Source organism: Chelon labrosus (assembly GCF_963514085.1).
Source record: "Chelon labrosus genome assembly, chromosome: 7".
NCBI classification, from domain to species: Eukaryota; Metazoa; Chordata; class Actinopteri; order Mugiliformes; family Mugilidae; genus Chelon; species Chelon labrosus.
The window spans coordinates 16,309,584-16,334,319 of record NC_140343.1 but is presented as its reverse complement, the minus strand read 5'-3'; the positions used below and the strand labels follow the sequence as shown (position 1 = coordinate 16,334,319).

The window sequence follows — 24,736 nt, the reverse complement described above, 5'->3', positions numbered from 1 at the left end:
ACAGAAGACATGCACTAGTTGTTAAGTTGTGTACATCTCTCCCCCTTGGCAAGATAACTAAGCGGGTATAAATGAAAGAGCAACATTTCCACTTTATCATTATTATGGCTGAGGTGACATTGAGCAAAGCCCCTATAATGCTTCAGCGCGGCTGTTCAGTGGCCAACAGTTCAACTAGTGTGTATATTTGTGTGAGAGCACTGTTCTTTGCAAAATGTCCTTTTTACTACAAAATAAAAGTAGCATGGGTGTGGAACAGAGATCAGTCACTGAGACATATAACAAACTACTGCAGGTTACAGCAATTTGTCCACGCTGCACATCAGCAGGGTCAGAGCAGTCGGTGCAAGAAACAGCGAGTTGTTTTTAGCTCACCGTCTGAAACTGTTGTCTGTCGGAAGCGGAGCCCTCAAGCAATTTGCTGTCTATTGATCCTGTGTCAACCACGCTGACAAACTCACTTTACTCAGATCACATGCATCTAGGAGTACTGCAAGCATATAATCTCAAGAAACATATTCATATAGTTCACATTTAATAATCCATTACCCATAACCTCTTCTCATTTGCAGCATCTAGGTTGCCTGAAGCCTATCCCAGGTAGAGAATGGCAATTTAATGTGAGGTGGTTCCTTGCCCTGTATAATAATGTAGATTACATGCTTGAAGAAGCAGCACCTGACGGACACCGGTATTACCAAAGCTGTCCTTAAGCTGACTACAAGCACTTTTGAAAGGTGTTTGATGCAGCTGTGATGGCCACAACTCAAAATATTCCAGCCCCTGCACAGCCATGTCCTTCTTTCTGCTTCTAGGTCAAATACAGTTTCGCCATCCTGCCTCTCCTTCATGTCTTTGTTTTCTTACTGGCACATACAGTATATCTGCTTTACTGTACCGTATAAAGTACGGGTGGCAGAGCACAAACATGTACATACAATACATCTGTGACTGTATGATTCCAATTAAGTCATGACTGATGACCTCCTGAGGGTGTGATTTATCATAACCTACAAGAGGGATTCTGTGTTCATTTCTTTCCACTTATATTAAACAAAAACTATTATATCACACACTGTATTTAGAAGTCTTGCACATTTGTTATTTTCTTATTTTGGGATTATTGCAATTATTTTTTTTTTCCTCAGGAAACTGTGCACAGTCGGGCAAGTCAATTCAAAACAGCTTCCTTGAAACAAGTCTAATGACATAGTGCATTTGGTTCTCGACAAGATCATTTATTTGTGGTGTGGGAAAAAGTCAGGTTTAATCATGTAATCAAAATAAAAAGACTTTCTGGCGTCTCCTTTTTGCAGTCTGAAACCTGCATTTAGACCAACTCTTATTTTCTAAAATAAAAAATAATAATTAATAGAAAATACCATCATTTGGGATGCAGTGTTATAGCAGCGACTGTCATGGAATAGATCACTACTGCCATTTCAGAACCAAGAACACTGCTGCTTTGTGTGTGTGCGTTGTAATTTGGGCACACCTGTTAAGTTATTGTTATTTACTGACCTCCGCCCTGACGTTGGTTAGACCTGTACAAAACTCAGATTATAACTCCAACCCTTGAAGTTTCCATATGCACCGTAATCTCTGGTAATAATAAAGGGAAATAAAGACATTGGTGAATGAGGAAATACATGACTTAACCAAGGTGCTTATACTTAAACATGATCACATGCTGATATGTTATTTGATGACAGAATCACACTAGTCCTCTCATATTAAATAATTTAATTTGTTAATTTATTTATTATTTAGTTAGTTAAGAGCTACAAGGATACAAAGTTTTGAAAGGTTATTAAAGGACAGACTTCACTTACGGTGCTCGTTTCTTTCCAGGAGATCAGTAGGAGGTGTTTAATGTGACTCAGGACGTACAGTATTGTGTGTTGTTGACACTACCAAAGGAATGCGGACAAATGTCAGACCACCTCCGAATGTGGTCAGAGATTGGATCTGTCCCAGGTGTGTTCATACCTGCACTTAACGCTGGTCACTTTCAGGTTCTCTAGGACAGTCGAATAAAACCTCCTCATAAAATTATAAAACTTTATCTTTTGTTATGAATAACTAACCTAGTATTTTTTTTCTTTTGGCATGACAATATCACAAGCTAAATCCACTTCTTCTGACCAGTGTGCCTGTGGTTCTTTTAAAAATAATTTAATATTAAAAAGATATTAGGCCTCTCTTTGTGATCCTAATATGGTCACATGTAGCTTCAAAAACTAGTGGGGTTAGTTGTGGCATGTTTTCAAGAGAAATAAAGAAAATAAATTGTCTTGTTGTGCAGTTGTAATTTCTACGGTCATTAAATGAATTGGTTTGGACTTGTCTTCACAAAAGGGGGGGGGGGGGGGGGGGGGGGGGTGTATTGCATGGTTTATGCAGTCTATTGTGTCTGCTTACTGTTTGTCATAATGATACTTTGAAGAAGCTCCGGGGGACATGAAGCTTGTGATCTCTGTATGAGCAACAGTTCTTGTCGAGACACTTCAAATGCTATTTAAATGTGTTTTAGGTCCCTAGGCAGATCATTTCAACAGTGGTGATGATGATGTATGCACTATAGCAGCAATGTTATCTTTAGTTTTGTGTTTTGTCTGACTGTTATTTGTGAATATGCTGCTCTTTGTTATTTTGTAGGACTTAAATTGAAGATTAACATAAACTAATGCATAAAATATGGTTTCCTTGAAAGGCCTACTCTCAATAAGTTGTTGAGTTGTTAAAAGGCCACTGATGTATGCGCTGTTCTGGCTGTCTGGTGAGGACTAAATGACAACGAGGATCAAGGCAAGAGAGCGAGGGTTGGGAGGCCAAGTCGGGATGAAGCACAGATGTTGAAGACTTTCAGGTCTGAATTCATTTTTGAAAGTGACTCTTTCTGTCACTTTAAGTACAAGCATAACATGAAGACTTCTTAGCAAAACAACTTTGAATTTTAACAAGACACGCTGATGGGGAGACTCCTGTTGTGGGAGAAATCATACCCCTCTAAAAGTCCAGTGTCACTTCAATCTATAGTCAATTACTCATGCTGAGCTGCCTGCCCTTTCTTCCTGTCAGTTGTTCTCAGATTTGTCAGCACACCGAGAGCCATAGTGCTCTGTGCTAGGTGGACAGATCAGGTGTGTTAAATGAGAACATTGTACACAGTTTACTTCCTGAGCCCGCAGGTTATTAACTTTGTGCGTAATTGTTTTCTATTTCTGACCTTTTGTTCTCCCGGCATATGAATCACAGAATATTTTTATGCATCTTAACAAGGACATGGTTTGAGACGTAGTGACGAAGTGTGTCACTGGGATTTGTCACATAGGGAAGAATCTGTAATGTGAATCTTCAGGTATACTGCTCTTCCTTGTGTTATCATTGTAAGGCAAAGAAAAATAGATTTCAGCAGTGTGTGAATGGAGATGAGCACAATGCATCCCTTAACACGCATGCACAATAAGGTTGGTCATGGACAGGGCTGACTTTCAAACATTCAATGGGAGACTGAATGTGGAACCTACGAGGTTGCTTCTGAACGGTAACAAGTGTATGAGAGAAACAAAAATATAGTAAGACACTCTTATATTTTTAGGTACAAAAAAATAATTACAAATGTTATTAATGCCTGCATGCTTCTTCACACATCCTTGGACATTCGATGTTTATATGTTCACAACAGCACATTCGCTTGCCAGTTCATTGGGTACACTAGCGAAAATGAATACATTCTAATATAACAGTCCTGCATTAAGTCATGGCTTCATAATATCCAGCATTTATTCAAAATAACTGAGGGAACTGTTGATTTAACTCCTTTGGCGGCGCCAATGCACATGTGAAATGCGTATCACAATTTGTGCTGCACATCTTTATCATCACATATATACATAGAAAATTATTGTGCACCACATCTAGCACTCGACCTGTGGTACAGAATGAGTTGAAATGCTTGCCTTTGATGCAGCCCGGTTGTAAAAATCCTGACACACACTCTTCCGAATTAAATTTGAAGTTACGGTCAATGCCGACTTGAGCAGAATACAAGCAGCTACTATAAAGCCAGCGCTGTCGGGAGACACGATGACTAAGTCTTGTGAATACATCAGATGGTTAACAAGACTATCCTTCACCATACATCACTCGTGTTTTGGATCATTCATATACAAAGTGAAAAGAGCAGAAGAAACCATTCCGCCTTCATTAAGGCCGCAGGTTACTTGGAAGGACGCAGATTACCTGTCTCTTGATGCTTGCATGGTTTATGTGAGGAACAATGATTTAAAATCTAAAGCAAATATAAAAGGACTTTCGCTTGTAAACAATTTAGTATGGTAAATTCAGCCAAAATCTTTGGCCACAGCAAGGAAATATGTAGTCCATACTAACAGATGCACAAATAGAGTGTTATTGTTTATCCTTAAGAGAACAACGGTATGTTAATAAATCCATTACTCAAATAGCGCACGAAAGGTGCATTCGTGACATTCATATAAATTGTTCAGTTCTGTGGTTTTTAATATCATTAGATATAGGCTTATATTGCATTCATTCATTCATCTTCTGTAACCGCTTGTCCTGTGATGGGTCGCGGGGTCGCGGGGGGCGCTGGAGCCTATCCCAGCTGTCATTGGGCGAGATGACACATGCACACCTATAGCCAATTTAGAATCACCAATGATCCTAATGAGCATGTCTTTGGATGGAGGAAGCCAGAGAGAACCCACGCAGACACAGGGACAACATGCAAACTCCACACAGAAAGGATTCGAACCCGGGACCTTCTTGCTGTGAGGCATCAGTGCTAACCACCTCACCACTGTGCCGCCCCAGGCTTATATTTATCTATTGATAATATACGTAGTTATGTATATTATGCACACACGTACAATTTTGTCTTAGTGATGTATTTCTGACATGAGGTGAGGAAGGTCCATCCACTTGAAGAGCCTGGGAGTTACTATTCACAAAGGACCTGCATTTTTACTTGAGCACAGGTTTTATCTACTAGAAAACTTTTGTCAAGAACAATTTTCATCATTCGTGTTCTCTTGTTCATTGTCACTGATAGTCTAAAACAAACATGTCATTTGAAGGTAAACAGAAAAGCTCTCATGCTTATTTTGTTTTTTCTTTCAACTCATTTTCTCCATTCAGATGGAAATATAGAAGAATAAACAGAAGAATACGATTCAGATATACAGCAAAGGTTACACTGAGCAATGAAATTCTTACTTGGAGAGTTCCCTTCACACAACTAAAATAAAATAATTGACGTGAACTTACTCTAAGCATAGAAAATAAATAAAGTGGTAGGACGTTCAGAATATGCAAATATTGTTTAGGTCGTACACACATGCAAAAGAGTTTCTTATTTGGTGACCAGCTGCTAGCTAAATGGGCCATCATCCAGGATAAAACCAGGGTATTTTGTATCATGTTGTTAAAATAACAGCAGCGGTGTTGACTAATTTGCATAAATACAAATTATTTCAACACAACATACAGCGCTTACTTTTACTTCTACGTGAGTGAATTTGTGAGGGAAAAAAACATACTTTTACATGGACACATTAATCAAGCTGGATTTATTTATTATTGTTTATATTTATGTAGTCCATTTCTTTATTTGATTGTTGGTCATGCACTTCATGACAGGATTTTCACTTTACCTGAACGTGACTAATAATATGTTCCACCTTAAGATGGTCTTCCTCAAGTCAAAGTGAAGAAGTGATCATTTTATATTTCCTTCAAAGTTATCTGGCTTACTCTTGCTATAAATGGAATTATTTCATAATTGGAAACGGGTCGACATTTATGACACAGTAAATTCCATAGATTATTTCGAAATCCAGTCAGTTTTGTTTGTTATGTACATATATACAAGAAATCGGTTCTCTGCATTTAACCCATCCAAGTGAGCACACACTGAGCAGTGGGCAGCCATGCCAGGCTCCTAGGGAGCAGTTTGTGGACATTTCAGCCATGGACAAAGAGTGGATCGAAACCAGAGCTGCTTATCTAACCACTAAACCACAGTTTATTATTTACTGTAAGTTATAAGCGTAATCATCTTCTATACCCGTTTAGTCCTGTTAAGGGTCACGGGGGTCTGCTGGAGCCTATCCCAGCTGTCATCGGGCGAGAGGCAGGGGTACACCCTGGACAGGTCGCCAGTCCATCGCAGGGCCAACACAGAGACAGACAACCATTCACACTCACATGCACACCTACGGCCAATTTAGAATCACCAATTAACCTAATGAGCATGTCTTTGGACGGTGGGAGGAAGCCGGAGTACCCGGAGAGAACCCACGCAGACACAGGGAGAACATGCAAACTCCACACAGAAAGGCCAGCCGGCCCATGGATTCGAACCGGAGACCTTCTTGCTGTGAGGCATCAGTGCTAACCACCTCGCCACTGTGCCGCTCGGTATTCTTACTTGAAAGAGTTTTAATCCAACCCAGCGATAAACTGGCGACCTGTCCAGGGTGTACCCCACCTCTCGCCTCTCGCAACTCTTCACAGGACAAGCGGTTACAGAAGATGAATGAATGAATGAATGAATGAGTTATAATCCACAGCTACTATACCCACACAAAATTATATTCAGAGGGATATAGAAGACCAGCTCAATGTAATCACTTCTCATTTGGTTTAGGGTAACATTGTAGAAGGCGTAAGATGAATAGTATGATAGTACAGCTGATTTGTATTTTATGTGACTTCACAAGAACACACACCCTCATACTAACCCCAAAACTGGAACTGAGCTGCCATCTGCTGGAATAATCCAGCAACGAGTCATATTCAATAAAACAGACTGCCCACCAGGTGGCCCACCAGAAAAAAGACCAAGATATGCTTTAAACGCAAACGAGTCAAAGGTATTTAAATAATGTTAAACTACATTTTTTACCCTTTGTAAGACATGTAAGACATGATAGATTAGTGCAAAAGTTCTCTTTTAAAGTCAACAATAATGTTCCTTAGTGACCTCCATGTACTAGTCTATTTATTTGAGATTCGCATTGATTCATGTTTACAAAGTAAACAGGCCTATTTTAGACATGCAGACTGCAATATGACCTAGAGATATTCTGACAAAAGACATTCCACTCCTAAATTGTGCTAAAACTTCCTCACTTAATTTAGGTATAGGGTGAGCTAGGCAGACAGCCAGGGCACCAGAAGGTTTCAGGTGCATGATTATTTTTTAAAAAAGTCTGTCCCTCCAGTGCATCACCAGATTGTTGAAAATCTGCTCACACTGCAGTCAGCGCCTGATGAACGCATTGTAAAGGACACTGTGCTGGGTGCTGACTGTCACATACAGTATACTGCTGTCTGCAGCTTTTCCATCCCTGTGGTTCTTGTCCACGTTGCTGTGTAATAACCAGGTTACTCATGGTGCAAACATTATTATTCTGTCAATGCAGTGCCTTTCAGCTGCCAGATAAATTTAGATTTTTGAAGGGGTCACCATAACTTTTGTAATTCTATTTTATGGTTAAAGCCTATACATTACATAACTTGAGTCAGTGTGTATGTAAAGATACCAAGTGGCATGGCACAGAAGACCGTTAATAATACAGTTAATAAATTGTCTTTTGATAAATAATAAAGAATAATATATTTATTATTGTAACATATTCGAAACTGTTGAGTTTCTTTTAGAAACTAAAATAGGGGTAAAGGCTAAAGTGCTTTATTTGTCATTATACAATGTATAATACACTATACATCATACAGCGAAATTGAAAATGACAGCGGACACACAATATATAATCCTTAATCATGCATTCACTTTTTAAAACACAGTTCAGTTACTGCAAATTAGATATGATGATGTTATTGATCCCCAGACGTATTAAATGAAAAAAATATACACGGAAGCAACATCTTATACCTACCAGCAGAGGACCCCTGAGCAAAAAAAACAAACAAAAACAAAACAACAACAACAAAAACTCATTCATGACTAGGCTTATTGACCTTTTGGATGTAATTTAAATATTGGGTTTGCTAACACACAACAAGGTGCACTTTTAGAATAGCAAAACCACACAAAGACATATCAAAAAAAATAAAAATAAATCAAAATCCCATTTGTTTTAGTTTTTTCGATTAAACAGAAATCTCTCTTCTTAATTTCAAAATATTTTTAAATAGTATTTTTTTTAAAATAACTGGTAATTCACATGCGCGTTGCACATTATTTTATTTTTTTATTAGAATAAAAACTTCGTGCTTGTCTTTTTGTAAAGGTTAGCTTCAGCAGCGAACTAAACAGCGTGCTGCGCAACATTCGGTCACGTTCATTGGTCACGTTACGTGGGGACGCGCGCGGTATAAAACCCTGTTTTCTGACGTCAGCGGCCTCTTCCCTGCCTATGACCTCGTGAGGTGGGCAGTGTAAAATTTCGTGTCTCTTTTCGCCATCAAGAGTATCCGAAACCATCCGGCAAAATGGTGAGTTGATAATACTTCTGTGACTAATAAATGAACGTTTGGTTAGAAATTACACCATTAACCTTCGATACTGATGTGATTATGCGAATATTGTAAGGATGCTCTGCCACTTGCATGTCATTGTCTGGTTTTTGCTCCGATCAAAATGGCAACCATTTTGTCATCCGTACAGCTAGCCATAACGGGCCACAAAGCCTAAGGCGTAGCCGTTTTGATCTGTCAAGGGTTTCTTTGCCTCCTAATGTATCGCATTCGTTACAATAGAAAATTTACAAAGTACAGACAGTCCTTTTAAGAAAGGTTGAACTGTCTAACTTGGGGTGGGGATGCTATGTTCGCTGACGTTGATAAGGATGGCTTCTTGCGCTAACGGTGGCAGTTATGACGAGCATTGTCCTACGTAATTGTTGCGAAACGGATACTTGAGTCGCTTTTGGAAAATATTAGCCATTAGCCGTTGTGGGACGAGTGAAATGTCCAATATGGGGGGTTTAAGTTTGTTTAGAGTTTCAGGAATCATATGCCGGTAGATCGGCTCTGCCGGCGTTAGCATTAGCAAGTTCCAAAGTCTGTACACGTGGCCTGTTCATGCCGACATATAATGCTGGTTTAGATCGGCTGTTATTAATCATCTGTTGGCTACTTTGTCATTTTTAGTCAATATATCTTTGTCGTGAAGTGGATATAGTGTTGCTCCTTGGCTACGGCTGATTAATTTTAAGTTGGACGTAAACGCCGAGAACGTCATGTTTGATGATGGCGGACACTGAGAGCAGAGCAGCTGAGTTTACCTGACGTCAGCAAGAATTTTAGATGGATGAGGGTGCGGTTACCGTAAGAAAGGGATGATTAAGACACGCAAATCTCAAATCAGATTATCTAAATGGACAACTTTACTGATCCCTTTGGGAGGTTCCCACAGGGAAATTGTCATTTCCATCAATCTCAAGTAAGATGATCTAAATGTTAAGACTCACAGGAAGTGCATTTTTAACAACGTGGTTGTAGAGGGTTTGAAATGTCAATACCTTCCTGACATGTTAATGCCCATTGCAATTTTCAAGAGTTACCAAAGAATACTAACAAGTTTGATCATGTAGACATTTTTTTTTTTCAGATTTGTTTTAAAGAGTGCCACATTAAAATGCTTTGTTTGAATGCTCTAATCTGATCTTGTCCCCTCAGGTGAACTTCACTGTAGACCAGATCCGGGGCATCATGGACAAGAAGGCCAACATCCGTAACATGTCCGTGATTGCTCACGTTGATCACGGAAAGTCGACGTTGACGGATTCGCTGGTGTCGAAGGCTGGCATCATCGCCTCGGCTCGTGCTGGAGAGACGCGTTTCACTGACACGCGCAAAGACGAGCAGGAGCGTTGCATTACCATCAAGTCCACGTAAGCATCTTGTTGTGTTTCTGACTGCACGCTTCTGTCGCTCATTCTGGTAGTAAGATGGAAGTTATTTGATAATGTGAGTGTAGTGTAATGTAAGTCAGTATGAAGGAGCAGCTCTAGTGCAGAGTTTTTGTGGCAGGTGTCCAGTTTAAAAATATCTTTGTTCTGCGGTTTCCTCACACGCCATTATTCAGCTAGAGTACAGTTTATTTTGACTAATCTTGTTTTTTGTTAAACATTTGGTTTGGTGAACAAATGCAGATGTTAAACAGATATTTATAAATCAACTAGTTAAATCTAGTGCTTTATAAACAAAAAATTGGATCAATGTCTGGTGTTGCATAACGTGTTTTCCTCACCCACAGAGCTATCTCTCTGTACTACGAGCTGGCTGAGAACGACTTGGCCTTCATTAAGCAGAGCAGGGACGGCTCTGGCTTTTTGATCAACCTGATCGACTCTCCAGGGCACGTCGACTTCTCTTCTGAGGTGACGGCTGCTCTCCGTGTCACTGATGGAGCCCTGGTTGTTGTGGACTGCGTGTCAGGTGAGGACTGACCTGAGCATGCTTTAAAAGCTCTCCCGTGTTCACCTTTTAACCTGTACAGCCTAAGTTTAAAAACAAAACAAGAAATTTAGCAGAAAACAGAGGGAAGTTGCACTGAGAGCCGAGTTTCCATTAGAGTTGTCTGTCAATATAAGGAAACAAGCCAGCCATGCAAGTGAGCGAGTTAACGAGGCTGAAAGCAAAAATCCATATGATGGAAATTAGTTGTTAAAAATCAACAGCAGTACAGCAGGTGCACAGAGAAAAACGGGAAGCGTCATGGTAAGGAACAGATTTTGAGTAGTTCAGTTAGTTTCCTTACTTTAAATTGTACACATGCTTGAAGGTGATGTGAAAGCATTATCCTCGATACTATGTTAACCATAGTAAAGCTCATTGTTCTGCTGATGTGTAATAAGGTTCGTAACTTAAACTGCTATCCCACGGGCTAAATGTCTCATTGTGTATTCCAACCAGGTGTGTGTGTGCAGACCGAGACCGTGCTCCGTCAGGCCATCTGTGAGCGTATCAAGCCAGTCCTGATGATGAACAAGATGGACCGTGCCTTGTTGGAGTTGCAGCTTACAACTGAAGACCTTTACCAGACCTTCCAGCGTATCGTTGAGTCCGTCAACGTCATCATTTCCACTTACGGAGAGGATGAGGATCAACCAATGGGTAACATCCAGGTGAGTGGCAGCCTGAACGTTGAAGTGCTACACATGTGGCAGTATTGACGCAAGATCAGTTGAATCTGATTTGCTCTGGGCAATAAATTTCAGTTTAAGTGATCCACACCAAAACCATAGACAATCATATTTTTTTTATTTAGTTTTTTCCAAATAATATAATGAGTGATATTATATATAATAAACATTTAATGAAAAAGGCATATGTGCTGATGTGGTTGTGATCTTTTCTAGATCGATCCAGTCATTGGAACCGTTGGCTTTGGATCTGGACTCCATGGCTGGGCTTTCACTCTGAAGCAGTTTGCTGAGATGTACGCAGCCAAGTTTGCTGCCAAGGGCAACACCCAGATGACAGCAGAGGAGCGCTGCAAGAAGGTGGAGGACATGATGAAGAAGCTGTGGGGTGACAGGTGAGTTACTAAGACAGAAGGCATGGTTACCAAAAGCAGTGTTGCACAGACGGTGTGTATTAACTAACATAGATATCGGCATTCCTCTAACTCTGTGGGTTAATATTTTGCCTTTGCTATTTTAGGTTCTATGATACGGATACTGGAAAGTTTTCCAAGTCTCAAAATGGACCTGATGGCAAGAAGTTGCCCCGCACCTTTTGTGCTCTTGTCCTGGACCCCATCTTCAAGGTAATGAGACTTTACTGTACCCCTAGCGGTATTTCAGTACATTTAGAAGATGAGGGCGCAATGTTACAAGGACTGCGTTCTATAATTTTTTTATTTATTTTTTTTTACATAAAGTAAAATACAGTAGCTCTTTAAGCCTGCAAATGATGAACTGATCATTCTTCACTTTGACCTGACTATCCAGTGATGATAACCTTCAGCCTGAGCAGGCACATAGTCCAGTGTATTCGTTAACATCCTGACCATACTTGAGATAAATTGCTTTCTGATGGCTGACATTCATTTCCTTCCAGGTGTTTGATGCCATCATGAACTTCAAGAAGGAAGAAACTGCCAAACTGATCGAGAAGATGGACATCAAGTTGGATGCTGAGGACAAGGACAAGGAGGGCAAACCTCTCCTGAAGGCTGTCATGCGTCGCTGGCTGCCTGCTGGAGAAGCCCTTCTCCAGATGATCACCATCCATCTGCCTTCCCCTGTCACTGCCCAGAAGTACCGTTGTGAGCTGCTCTATGAAGGACCTGGAGATGATGAAGCTGCCATGGGTATGAAGCAGTTGTTGTTTTTTCACTCATGCACAGGAATATAAGGGTTAGACATACATTGCATGCATAATGGAAATAATTGCCAATGGTGTGACCAGGGAATTTTAGAAAACCAGATATGGCTTAAATTTGTCGTTGGTTCTTGTAATAATACTGACTAAATTGGTCACCCAGGTATCAAGAACTGCGACCCCAAGGCTCCCCTGATGATGTACATTTCCAAGATGGTCCCCACCAGTGACAAGGGTCGCTTCTATGCATTTGGGCGTGTGTTTTCTGGGTCTGTGTCCACTGGCCTGAAAGTACGCATCATGGGACCAAACTTTGTCCCTGGAAAGAAGGAGGACCTTTACTTGAAGCCAATTCAGAGGTTGGTTTCAACGTCTGGCGTGTTGAACTATTACAAGGGGTGAATTTATCGGGTGCTGGTCACAATTGAATTGTCTGATCTCTTAATCTTGCTTCTTACAGGACCATTTTGATGATGGGCCGTTACGTTGAGCCCATTGAGGATGTGCCTTGTGGTAACATCGTTGGTCTGGTTGGTGTGGACCAGTTCCTTGTCAAGACAGGAACAATCACCACCTATGAGCAGGCACATAACATGAAAGTGATGAAGTTCAGTGTCAGCCCTGTGGTGAGAGTTGCTGTGGAGGCCAAAAACCCTGCCGACCTTCCCAAGCTGGTGGAGGGTTTGAAGCGTTTGTCCAAGTCTGATCCTATGGTACAGTGCATCATTGAGGAATCTGGAGAGCACATCGTTGCTGGAGCTGGAGAGCTGCATCTGGAGATCTGTCTGAAGGATTTGGAGGAAGATCATGCCTGCATTCCAATTAAGGTGATTAATTGAGGCTCTTAAGAAGGATTCATCGACTTACATTTCATACATTTCCGAAGTGATGGACAGTTGTGCTTTAACACTGTGTTTTCTTTTCAGAAATCCGAACCCGTTGTGTCCTACAGGGAGACTGTCAGCGTAGAATCAAGTGTCATGTGTCTGTCCAAGTCACCCAACAAGCACAACCGTCTGTTCATGAGGGCCCGTCCCTTCGAAGACGGCCTGGCTGAAGCCATTGAGAAGGGTGACGTTGCACCTCGCCAGGAGCTCAAGACCCGTGCCCGTTTCCTGGCCGACCACTTTGAGTGGGACGTCGGTGAGGCCAGAAAGATCTGGTGCTTCGGACCTGACGGAAATGGCCCCAACATGCTGGTGGATGTTACCAAGGGAGTGCAGTACCTGAATGAGATCAAGGACAGCGTTGTGGCTGGTTTCCAGTGGGCCGTCAAGGAGGTGAGAGCATGAAGTATGCAGCAAAGTGCTTTTACTAGTTATCAATAAATGTAGTTTGATTCTCAAATGGTTTGCTTTCTGAATGTCGTTTAGGGTGTCCTCTGTGAGGAGAACATGCGTGCCATTCGCTTCGACGTCCATGATGTGACCCTGCACACAGATGCCATTCATCGTGGTGGTGGTCAGATTATCCCCACCGCCCGCAGAGTTCTGTATGCTTGCGAGCTCACAGCCGAGCCCAGAATGATGGAGCCCGTCTACCTGGTGGAGATCCAGGTATGTGCCACCTTTTTATTTCCCAATTACCCTGTAAAACTTGTTCAGCGGGTTTGCCGCTCCTTCTAGCGTTTTGCAGGGCACAGAGGTTTAGCTATCAAAATTTATACTTGACAAAGCCAACTAAATTGTCAATTTCCAAACTTGACCGTTTCTCTCAATATCATGTCTACTCGACAGTGTCCTGAGGGTGCAATTGGTGGAATCTACGGTGTGTTGACCAGGAGACGTGGTCATGTGTTTGAGGAGTCCAGGGTCATGGGAACACCCATGTATGTCATCAAGGCCTACCTGCCTGTCATGGAGTCCTTCGGTAAGTCCTTCTGAGAAGAGCGAGATATTTGCTCTAAAGCCAGTGCTATGTGTGTTTAACTTCATTCCTGCATGCCAACACGTTATCTGATAGTTTGGAGAATTACATTGATTGTCTCACTTGAAGTGTGTTTATATAGGATTGCTGCTTTTAAAACATAATCCCTATTGTACTATGTACTGCAGTCTCAATGTACAACACTCATTCTACACAATGTGGTCAGGGCTGCCCTCTCGTGGGTGTCTTATTTGGTCATTATGTGCAAAAAAGGATTCTTATACTGCATGCACATGGTCACATCTGTTGTACATGGGGTTAAATGCATTCTTTCCCACATTTGTGACTACTTCCATTTACACATAGTGATCCTAATACCCATAATTTAATCATTTCTCCTTCTGTACCCAGGTTTCACAGCTGACCTTCGTTCCAACACTGGTGGCCAGGCCTTCCCACAGTGTGTGTTCGACCATTGGCAGATCCTCCCTGGAAACCCACTGGATTCTACAACCAAGCCCGGTATTGTCGTCACCGATACACGCAAACGCAAGGGTCTCAAGGAGGGTATTCCAGCCTTGGACAACTACCTGGACAAATTGTAGAAGCCTGGACCCCGCTTGGCTCTTGTCTTATTTCTCTCTGCCCAACAAATATAAGTATGTTATGGGACCGGACTGTACAGAACATCGTGAGCACTAATGTTTGCCAAAAGAATCAACAATAAACACCTACAAAAATTGTAAACGATAAATAAAAAAAAAAATAAAGAACTTTTATGGTTCAGGCTTTTTTTTTTTCGTCTTTCTTTTAGCAGGGTTCTCTGATGGAAGTGAAGTTTAAATACCTGCTGAAAATATGGTGGTATGCAAAGACAAATGTTTGAGTTTTGTTTTTGCAGCAAATTGCTTTTGAGGAGCTGACTGGCTTATTTTTGTTTTCAGTAGACTGAAGAGTATTGGTTGCAGCCCCATATACAGTCTTCATTATATAACCTATGGGTATGATGCAGATTTTGATGCCTAGTCACTTAAATGCAAATGAGATCCACTGAGGGTGGATATGCTGTATCCTCTTGGAATCTGCTTTACTTTAAAAAACCAAAAGTAAATAAAAATACTATAAATAAAATAAAACATGAGGGGCTGCAGACATTTTGTTTTTAAAATCGATTCTAAATCAAAATTTAATGAAACCTTAAGGCCAAACTCAATTTGGTGCAAATGGTAGCTCAAAACTTTAACTCGGTTTTAACCCACACTATCCCACAGCAGACACTGTAGCATCAGTATACAGTTAAGAATGAAAATCTATTTAATTTGTGCAAAGCCAATTTGTTTCACTTTCATATAAACCAAATATAGTATTGCATTCATTTTTTTTATACACTGTAGTTTTAACTCTAAAATCCAATGTTAACACATTAAAGAAATGGGTGAATTTATTATACATTCTAACTTTTTCAAAATGACTATTTCACCAAGTAATTTGCAGGGTAGGTCATGGGCCAAACATTACCATGTCTGATATGTTACAGGGGAACCAAATGTATGGATGGAGAATAGTATTTGTTGTATTCTTCACATTATAGGCAGGGCATCTCCTGCTTTGAATGTAATTCTGTTGGCAACTTAAAAGAACAAATTTTGACAATAGATATTTTCTTAGATGACAGAAACACTAAATTGAGACAGAACTTTGCCATGTCCATATATTTTAATGGTTTTGCACATAAAACACCATGTTCCTCTACAGCTGACAATAATAAACACACCGATCAGCCACCACATTATGACTGGAAGTGAGTAATGTTGACCATCTTGTGACAACACAATGTTCTGCTGGGAAGCTTTTGTACCTGGCATTCGTGTGGATGTTGACACAGGCACACAAAAACGAACTCAACATTAGATTTTTAGATTAGATTCAACTTTATTGTCATTACACATGTACATGTACAGAGCAACGAAATGCAGTTTAGCATCTAACCAGAAGTGCAATAGGCAGTAAGTGCACGTGGCATAAATATTATGGTAAATAAGTATGGTACAGCATATGGACAATATTTACAGATTAGAACCTATGTACAGATGAGACCATATATACAGGTTAATGATCAAGATATACATAACGATTGAGTGAGGTACTATGAACATATTATACAGATGGATTTGTTCGTTAATTGTGAGTAGTCTATAAGCAGGAACTAGCATAACATAATTTACAATAGAGGAGATGGCAGATGATAAATTAGGCGATACAAAAACAGATGACGTGAGCAACTTACAGTGCAAAAATAAATAATAGCAGTGGCTATCTAAGTTACTAGACTAGTGCAATATTCGTTACATAGTACTGTGCAAACAGATTGTATAAAGTGAGCATGTGCAGAGTAGTCCAGTAGTGCAGTGGTGATGGTGTAAAAGTCTTTGGTCAGTGATTGAATGATGAGTTAAGGGGTGTGAATTGGTGTGTAGGGGTCAGCAGGGGTCAGCGGGGGTTCGAGTTCAGTAAGATCACAGCTCTGGGGAAAAAGCTATTCCTCAGTCTGCTGGTCCTTGTCCGGAGGCTTCTGAAACGCCTGCCTGAGGGCAGGAGGGAAAATAGTCCATGTGCCGGGTGGGAGGAGTCCTTCAGAATGCTGCGGGCACGACGCAGACAGCGCCTCTTCTGGACGTCCTCAATGGCAGGGAGTGGAGTTCCTGTGATGCGCTGGGCAGTTTTCACTACGCGCTGCAGGTGTTTGCGCTCCGCAGCAGAGCAGCTTCCATACCAGACTGTGACACAGTTGGTTAGGATGCTCTCAATCACGCAGTGGTAGAAGTTCACCAGGATGGCTGAAGACAGATGGTTCTTCTTCAGTGTCCTCAGGAAGAAGAGGCGCTGGTGAGCTTTCTTGACCAGGCTGGAGGTGTTGGTGGTCCAGGACAGGTCCTCCGAGATGTGGGTCCCCAGGAACTTGAAGCTGGAGACACGTTCGACGTCCATTCCGTTCATGTGAATGGGGTCATGCGTGCTTCTTCTCTCCTTCCTGAAGTCCACAATGAGCTCCTTGGTCTTGCTGGTGTTAAGGAGCAGGTTATTGTCGGCGCACCATGTGGCCAGGTGCTGTACCTCTTCTCTGTAGGCTGTCTCGTCGTTGTTGGTGATGAGACCAATCACGGTGGTGTCGTCTGCGAACTTGATGATGGAGTTGGATCCATGCACAGGTCTGCAGTCGTGAAAAACAGCTCAAGGTGTTGACCTGGCCTCCAAATTCACTAGATCCAAAACTGATCAAGTATCTGTGAGATGATCCTCAGAGGCAACTCCCCTCAACCCATAGGACCCAAAGGCCCCCACTAACAACATCCTGTTGCCAGACACCACAGGACACCCTCAGAAGGCCCATGTCCACTCTATGATGAGTCAACTGTTTTGGAGGCACAAGGGAGACCTACACACTGCTAGGAAGATGGTTTTAATGTTATGCCTGATTGGTGTATTTCAAACTGTTTTAGCAGCAGAAGACTTAATTCTCATCATGTAACACAGCACCTCAAAATGTCATACATGATTGTCTGAAAACTAAAATAATTGCCTTATTAACCTTTTCCTGTGATATTCAGATTTCTTCTTATAAACATGGACCTTTTTTGACTTGTGACAGTAGGCAAACAGCTGTGTTAAAGATGGCTGCCCTCCACCTACGCTGCCATTGCTCACTGGGGGACACTGAATGGAAACAAGAGGTCATACTGTGAAAAATGTCTTCAACATTCATAAAACAAGAGGACAGCTCCAAAGAGAGCTGGGAATGGTCTGCTTTCAGATGTGTTGGTTTCCTTTTCTTTAACCCATTGCTACATGTTGAAAGAAAATTGTGGAAAAGAAAAAACAAACTACAATAGGCAAGTATTTCAGGAAGATTTAAAAATGAATAAATAAATAATACTCCTTGTGGTGGGGGCTATCTATATATATATTTGTTTTCCTTTCTGCTTTAAAATTGTGCCAAAATATAAATAAACAGCTATGGGTAGTGTAAAAAACATAATATATAAAAGACATTTATTGAAAAAAATACTGTTAATAAAGCCTATTACAATAACAAACACCGCATTTTTACGTCTTTCAAATTCGTTTAAATGAATTAAGAACAATACATGCCCACAATTTTAAAGAGCCTGTTACTTAACGTTGGCATTTCCGTATTGAGAGTCTTTTTACATGTATTAAAGTACGATAATCGAGTTAGTACGGTTAGTTTTGACCCTCAAGATACGTCTTACTTATGTTTTCCTACTATTTAGAAAAGCGGCACATACTGGTTTTTAATGGGGGGGGGGGGGGGGGTAGTTATTCAACCAACCAATCACGAGTCTCCCTGCCGACCAATCAGGTGACAGTTACACTTCTCTTCCTGTTTGGCCGAGAGGTTCATTATCGGGTGAGTAATAAAACGTTTATCCAAAAACTAGACTTTAATTTTTTAAAACCACCATTCCCCTGAGCGAATAGCCATTTTTAATTGCCTGAATGCCTATTTTGTATGTATACGTATATATGTTTCCACCTCAGTAGTTTGGATTACATTTTTTGTGAGGATTTTGTCCGTTGTGTATGTGAGCGTGTGTGCGAGCAGAGCAGCGACCAGTTAACGTTAGCCACAACGAGCTGCTAACGATCGGGTTAGCATAAAAAAAATCTCGTCAATTAATCATGAAATTTACACCTCGCATCTTCACCTTCTCCCATTTTACTCCGCACAGACCCCTTCCACTGGAATAAGTCTAACGGACTGAGGCTGTTTGTTTTGCACTTAACTGCAATTTACTGAGTTGGACAGACGGGGATCCATGGGGGGGATCAAACAAGAGCAGAGTGATGCTTCACAGCAGCCCAAAGCTTCACACACAGCGGATCAGCCACAAGAAGAGGTGGGTACTGCAACATCTGACCAGAGAGAACAGGATCTGTAAAAGGGTTCAGTTTTGCATCCATACTATGTGGAAGGAGGGTGTCAAGTTTTACAGCTGGGCGTTTGATTGGCCATTTTGCATAGTTACATCGTTACTGTTTAGTAATACAGCCATTTGCCATTTCATAAGGTGCTCTACTGGCTAACTAAAGGTAATTCACACTATTATGAAACCCTCCTTCACAAAGGTTGCATAGAGTTTCAGAAGGGGATAAATATGGAACATTTTACTTTTGTATTTAAACAGATGAGTCTGTCTGAGCTCCTCCACAGCAACATAATGTTATCTGTTGAGTAGACTGGTACAAAATGGAGTAATGAAACAGCTAGAGCCAAAAAAAAAAAAAAAACAAACACAAAAGAATGATTATATTAATAAGAATGACGATCGTAAAGATGACACATGGTTAACAAACACTGCTGCAACGCAAAAACAAACACTGTAACCTGTGTGAAGGCGGTACACACTGATCAGCCACAACTTTAAAACCACCAACCAGTGAAGTGAATAACATTGATGTTCTCATTACAGTGTAATGTTCTTCTGGGAAACCTGGGTCCTATGTGTATATGTGGATGTTGCTTTGACTTGTACCATAACCTTAACGTTGTTTTTCATTGTGGGCGCATTAGCCAATGGACAGGCACCCTGTCTGGTCTGCGGCTACGTGGGTACTGTGGGTTCTGACACCTCTATCAGAACCAGCATATGCATTTTCAGCCATTTGAGCTACAGTAGCTTTTAGATCAGACCAGATGGGTCTAACCTTCTCTCCCCACATGCACCAGTGAGCCTTGACCACCTTTGACCATGTTACCAGTTCACTGCTTTTCCTTCCTTGGAACAGTTTTTATAGATACGTTTGTGGTAGAACGTCTGGGCTAAATGTGCTTGTTAGATCCGTGGTAGTCATACTTACAGTTTATAAAATGTGTAAATGGGTCAAAAATAGAGCCAGGAATAAAAATTTTAGGTTTTCCATGTACGCACAGTTTATTAGATATAATACGGTACTGCAAGAACTGTTCATTTATTGATGCTTTAACTATTTAACTTTGACTTAACTGTGTATGATTTGGCTTTTATGCACAACCATTCACAGGGACCACATTCAGAAGAAGCATCAAATGTCAAAAAGTTGCTTATTGTTCGTGAATATGTGTAATCTGTAGATTTGGTCCTAAACATGTTCATGCAGTTACCTGCAGGTCCACAACATGACCAATACAGCAAGTCAATTAGCCGGTTTAAAATAAATCCCCTTTGGTGTGTGACGGGTGAGGACATGACAAAATATTCAAATGTTAGGGACAACCTGTTCTACAAACAAATATATGCATGCTGAAAGGAGTTTGCGATTCCAACACTGAACTTTAATGGACGACATACTTACTGAATGACAAGAAAATCCTGATATGCTTTAATGCTCTGTCCTTTGAGATCATCAAACTAAGCACGGTGCTTACACCTTTGGTCTGTGCTGTATTCAAATCCCAGTTGAAGCACACCAGAAGTTGCCTGGAAGTGGTCTTGGACCCCTTGAACAAGTGGGTCACAGTCCGCTTGTTTGGTGCACACCAAGATTTATGTGGCAGCTCTCACACTATTTCAAATGGACTGTGCTAGCAACATTTGCATTGCGTTTATTTTAATTCAACCAACCCTGCCAAGTGTGCACTCAACCATAGTCTTCTGTGATGGTAACTTTATTAACCTTTGTGCTTTGGAGTGTTGTTGGACAGAGCAAGCAAGTTGAAGACTTGCCTATTTCTTGATATTTTAATAACCACGTTATTATTTGAGAAAATACAACAGCAGATCTTAACTGATCATTAATATAATCACTAGCTGCAGCTCTGATTTGTGTGTATTTTATGGTGTTCTGAGAGTGCTGTTTCTCCTTCTCTGCAGCCTAAGAAGAGAGGCTGGCCAAAGGGAAAGAAAAGAAAGAAGGTCCTACCAAATGGTCCTAAGGCACCGGTAACAGGATACGTCCGCTTCCTGAATGAGCGGCGAGAACACATGCGGGCCCGGTACCCCGACTTACCATTCCCAGAAATAACCAAGAGACTCGGAGCTGAGTGGACACGATTAGCCCCGAACGACAAACAGGTAGCTTCTTTTTTTTTCTATGTATGCACAGTTAATTCAATACAACACAGTACTGCGAGAACAGAGCTTTAATTATTTAACTGTGGGTCAGTTGAGCTTTTATGCACAGTCATGCACAGAAACCACATTAGTTAAGATGTTGCTGACATTAAATTGTGTAGATGTTTTTCCAAGAGATAACAATTCATATAACCAAGGACCTGTTTCTTGAGACTTTATGTCACTTGAAATTAACGCGACATTATTTGTGTCCTGACAGCGCTATCTGGATGAGGCGGAGCGGGATAAGATGCAGTACGCTCAGGAGCTCAAGGAGTATCAGCAGACGGAGGCCTATCAGATCACCAGCGCCAAGATACAAGACAAGAGGATCAAAAAAGGTGATAGCTGACCCCAGCTTACCTAATGATAACTAAGCTGATTGCTGCTTGTGTGTGATATGTTTGTTCAGCATTTGTCTGCGCCCCGTGAGTCAAATCTATTTAATCCACAAACATTTATTTATTTCTTTCAGAAGACACTCCATCAGTCATCATCAGTTCAGGTTCGGGGTCATCAGTAGCAAAGGTACGTGACACTCCAATATCTGTGTACTCTGCAATGTCATTTTCACATCAATTTTTACAGAGCTAAGTTGCGGATTATGTCTGTTTCAGGCTTCTGACCTCTCCAGCAGATTTGACATCCCTATCTTCACAGAGGAGTTCCTTGATCAGAACAAAGGTAGCAGAGAACCAGCATATCACGATCACACGCGGTGTGTTCGGCCTGGCTTAGTGCTAATGTTACGGTCTGAATTTGTGTTTTCAGCTCGGGAGGCTGAATTGCGGCGGCTTCGGAAGGCCAACATTGAGTTTGAGGAGCAGAATGCGGTGCTGCAGCGGCACATTAAGGACATGTACAATGCTAAAGAACGCCTGGAGGCTGAACTGGGGCAGGACGAGAAGCGTACTCAGGCTCTTCACCAGCACTTGCTGGCCATTAAGCACACACTGGTCAACAGTCTGTCATCAGTCCCTCTACCAGGTCTGTACATTTGGTTGTATTTAGTCAGAAGGAAGGCAAACAGATAGTATGTGGTATCAGATCTCATGTTATCAGGCTTTCTTCTCATAAGAGGTTTGTTTTCATGTGAACTCAAGAATGTTTGATTCTTCAGGTACAGGTGAGACGGCATCTCTCGGAAACCTGGACTCATACCTGAGTCGTCTCAGCGGAGTGCTTGAGGGAAACCCCCACAAACACCGTGCCCTGCTCAACCAGCTATGTGAGGTTCTCTCTAACCTGGACAGGTAACTAATGTTCCCCAGTCTCAATCTAATGGGTTGGAAACTTTAAAATAGAAGATTGGGAACTTTAAAACAGCATATAGAGTCACTGCAATCCATCTTTTCTTATGAACCTGCTGTCCGTTACCTTTCCAATATAAGTAAGTGCAGTAGGTACAAATTGGGTGCAATGTTGTAATGTTGATTTTTTTTTTCATTTTTTAACTTTAGTGGTTAAATTGCTATAAGTATTGCAAACGTGTTTTACTCTTAATGTCTACTCTTTGTTATCAAAAAAGAAAGAAATTAGTGTCTAGTGTAACCTTAAGGGCCGTGACACACCAAGCCGTCGAGGCCAGGAGGCTAGGAAGAGCTCAGCTGGCCTACATTTTCTTCGCTCTAGATGATCATGTCGTTGTGAACAGATAAAGTCAGTGGCCAGAAACAGCTGCCAAAACACGGGGGACTCAGTGCTGCACCTGAACGTATCATTTTCAGACGGATGGAGCACCAGAGCTAATGTGCCGCTCACTCCATGCCTCCTGTGTAGACGCTGGTGCTGCTGATTATTGTTTTAGTAATGCGAAGATTCCACTTTCCACTTAGTTTTGGTTCTTAATAAACAAACAAAATTTAACATTATTTAGTGAGCTTTAAAGTCTTTATGCTAAGTTAAGTTTACTGGCAGCTGACTCCAGATACATATTTACATGAGAGTGGTATCAGTCTTCTCATCAAGGAAGCAAATAAGGCTGTTAAAGTCCAAGGTGTAAGCGTAGAAATTACTGCTGTCGCCAATGAGTCAAAATGATACTGAAATCTGGTTTGACTGCAATCTGCTGAGTTAACTCTCGAGTGTCCATTACCTAGCTGTACGTAGGGAGGGAATATTTTTAAATATCAGTGTGTGAATCTGTTCTCTAACTGTATGCTTTCATACATTGTCAGCGAGAAGTTATGAGGAGATTCCAGTCAGAGAGACGCTCATTCTTGGATCACAGGGACGCATGACAGGCTTGGTGGTTTTAGGTCAAGTCAGTGCCCTTCAACAGAGCATGTAGATTGTGGTAAGGCTGGCAAAGCAAATGGTACAAATTCTTCACACACATCCCCGTGTGTACATGCTTATTGTTCATGAATATGTGTATTCTGTAGAGCATGTGTGCTCCTACACGTGTTTTCTTTTTTTATTTCGTGAATGTCAGTTTCTATGTCAGCGTCACAGGATTTTACAGTTCAGGTATTTCATCAAATATAATGTAATTTTACCATCTGAACTGCCTTAATTAAGTAAATCGACTCTTACTTCATTGTGTAGCTTTGTTTAAGCAGTAATCTACAGGTCTACGACATGTCCAATACAGCATGTCTAACTATCAATGATCCGTTTACAATAAATGCCACTTGGCATGTGGTGGGTGGAGGATGTGTACGTAGTGTTATTTAGAATGCATGAAAAAATGAAAAACTGGAAGGGGTGACAATTAAATATGGGGAGATGCATGTTAGGATTTATACTGAAAATTCCAGGCTGTGGAATGGGCACACATTTTCACTTGTTGTCAGATAATGATATATTTGTGAAGTATATTTGTATTTTTTTTTTTCCAAATGTTCATTAAATCATACTGAACGCACTGTTTCCAACCTAAGAGGAATGTGTGCATTATTGGTTTTTGATTATTTTGTGAAACGCACAGAATTATTTAAAACGCCCGAACCCTAAGTTTAAATCAAATAGCAAAACATAATGCTGATTACAACTAGATTTAACAGTTTAAATATGCTATAATGTGACTTTAGTCACTGTAGAACTAAATAATGCAGGGGACACTATGTTCCAGCAGGGGGAGCTGTTGGCTCACATAACATTGGACCAGATTTAGAGTGGTTCGTGGGTCAGGTCCGATGCTTTTTAGGATGCAGGAGGAAGGGAGGAATGACCTGTGGTAAGTTTGACAAAGTGCGCACTCCCTTTGTTCCATGATCCCTCTTCCTGTTTCTTTCCACATAAAAATATCCAATAAAAGAACAAAAGGCCAAGCAAATAACTTTTTTTTTTTTTTTACTATGCAAGGATTTGTGTTTAATGCCTTGCTCAGGTTTGGTCAGTGGAATACAAATACTATTAAAAAAAGAAGAATCTGACAAATTACTTGTTTTTATTTTTCTGTATTTTGCAAACTTATTTAGTAGCTTCCAGTGAAC

The 24,736-nt window shown here is 41.0% G+C and overlaps 2 protein-coding genes across 3 annotated transcripts; both read left to right on the top strand.

The window, feature by feature from the left end:
* Positions 1-8,398: 8,398 nt before the first annotated feature.
* On the top strand, positions 8,399-14,971 carry LOC311490394 (elongation factor 2b-like). The gene is made up of 13 exons (XM_084547845.1): positions 8,399-8,484; positions 9,670-9,884; positions 10,250-10,431; positions 10,909-11,120; positions 11,355-11,533; positions 11,659-11,764; positions 12,058-12,310; positions 12,485-12,680; positions 12,782-13,148; positions 13,248-13,601; positions 13,695-13,877; positions 14,058-14,190; positions 14,599-14,971. The coding sequence occupies exons 1-13, from the start codon at positions 8,482-8,484 to the stop codon at positions 14,790-14,792; spliced, it is 2,577 nt and encodes an 858-aa protein (XP_084403971.1). The 5' UTR covers positions 8,399-8,481; the 3' UTR covers positions 14,793-14,971.
* A 3,603-nt stretch (positions 14,972-18,574) lies between these two features.
* On the top strand, positions 18,575-24,166 carry hmg20b (high mobility group 20B). Of its 2 annotated transcripts, none has more exons than XM_084547650.1 (9): positions 18,575-18,616; positions 18,939-19,106; positions 21,060-21,260; positions 21,520-21,640; positions 21,778-21,827; positions 21,917-21,983; positions 22,071-22,286; positions 22,420-22,552; positions 23,477-24,166. In XM_084547650.1, exons 2-9 carry the CDS (start codon positions 19,026-19,028, stop codon positions 23,487-23,489), a joined length of 882 nt encoding a protein of 293 aa, XP_084403776.1. In that variant the 5' UTR covers positions 18,575-18,616; positions 18,939-19,025; the 3' UTR covers positions 23,490-24,166. The 2 variants fall into 2 exon arrangements, with proteins under 2 accessions (XP_084403776.1, XP_084403775.1); XM_084547649.1 differs by having other exon boundaries at positions 21,775-21,827.
* Positions 24,167-24,736: the final 570 nt, after the last annotated feature.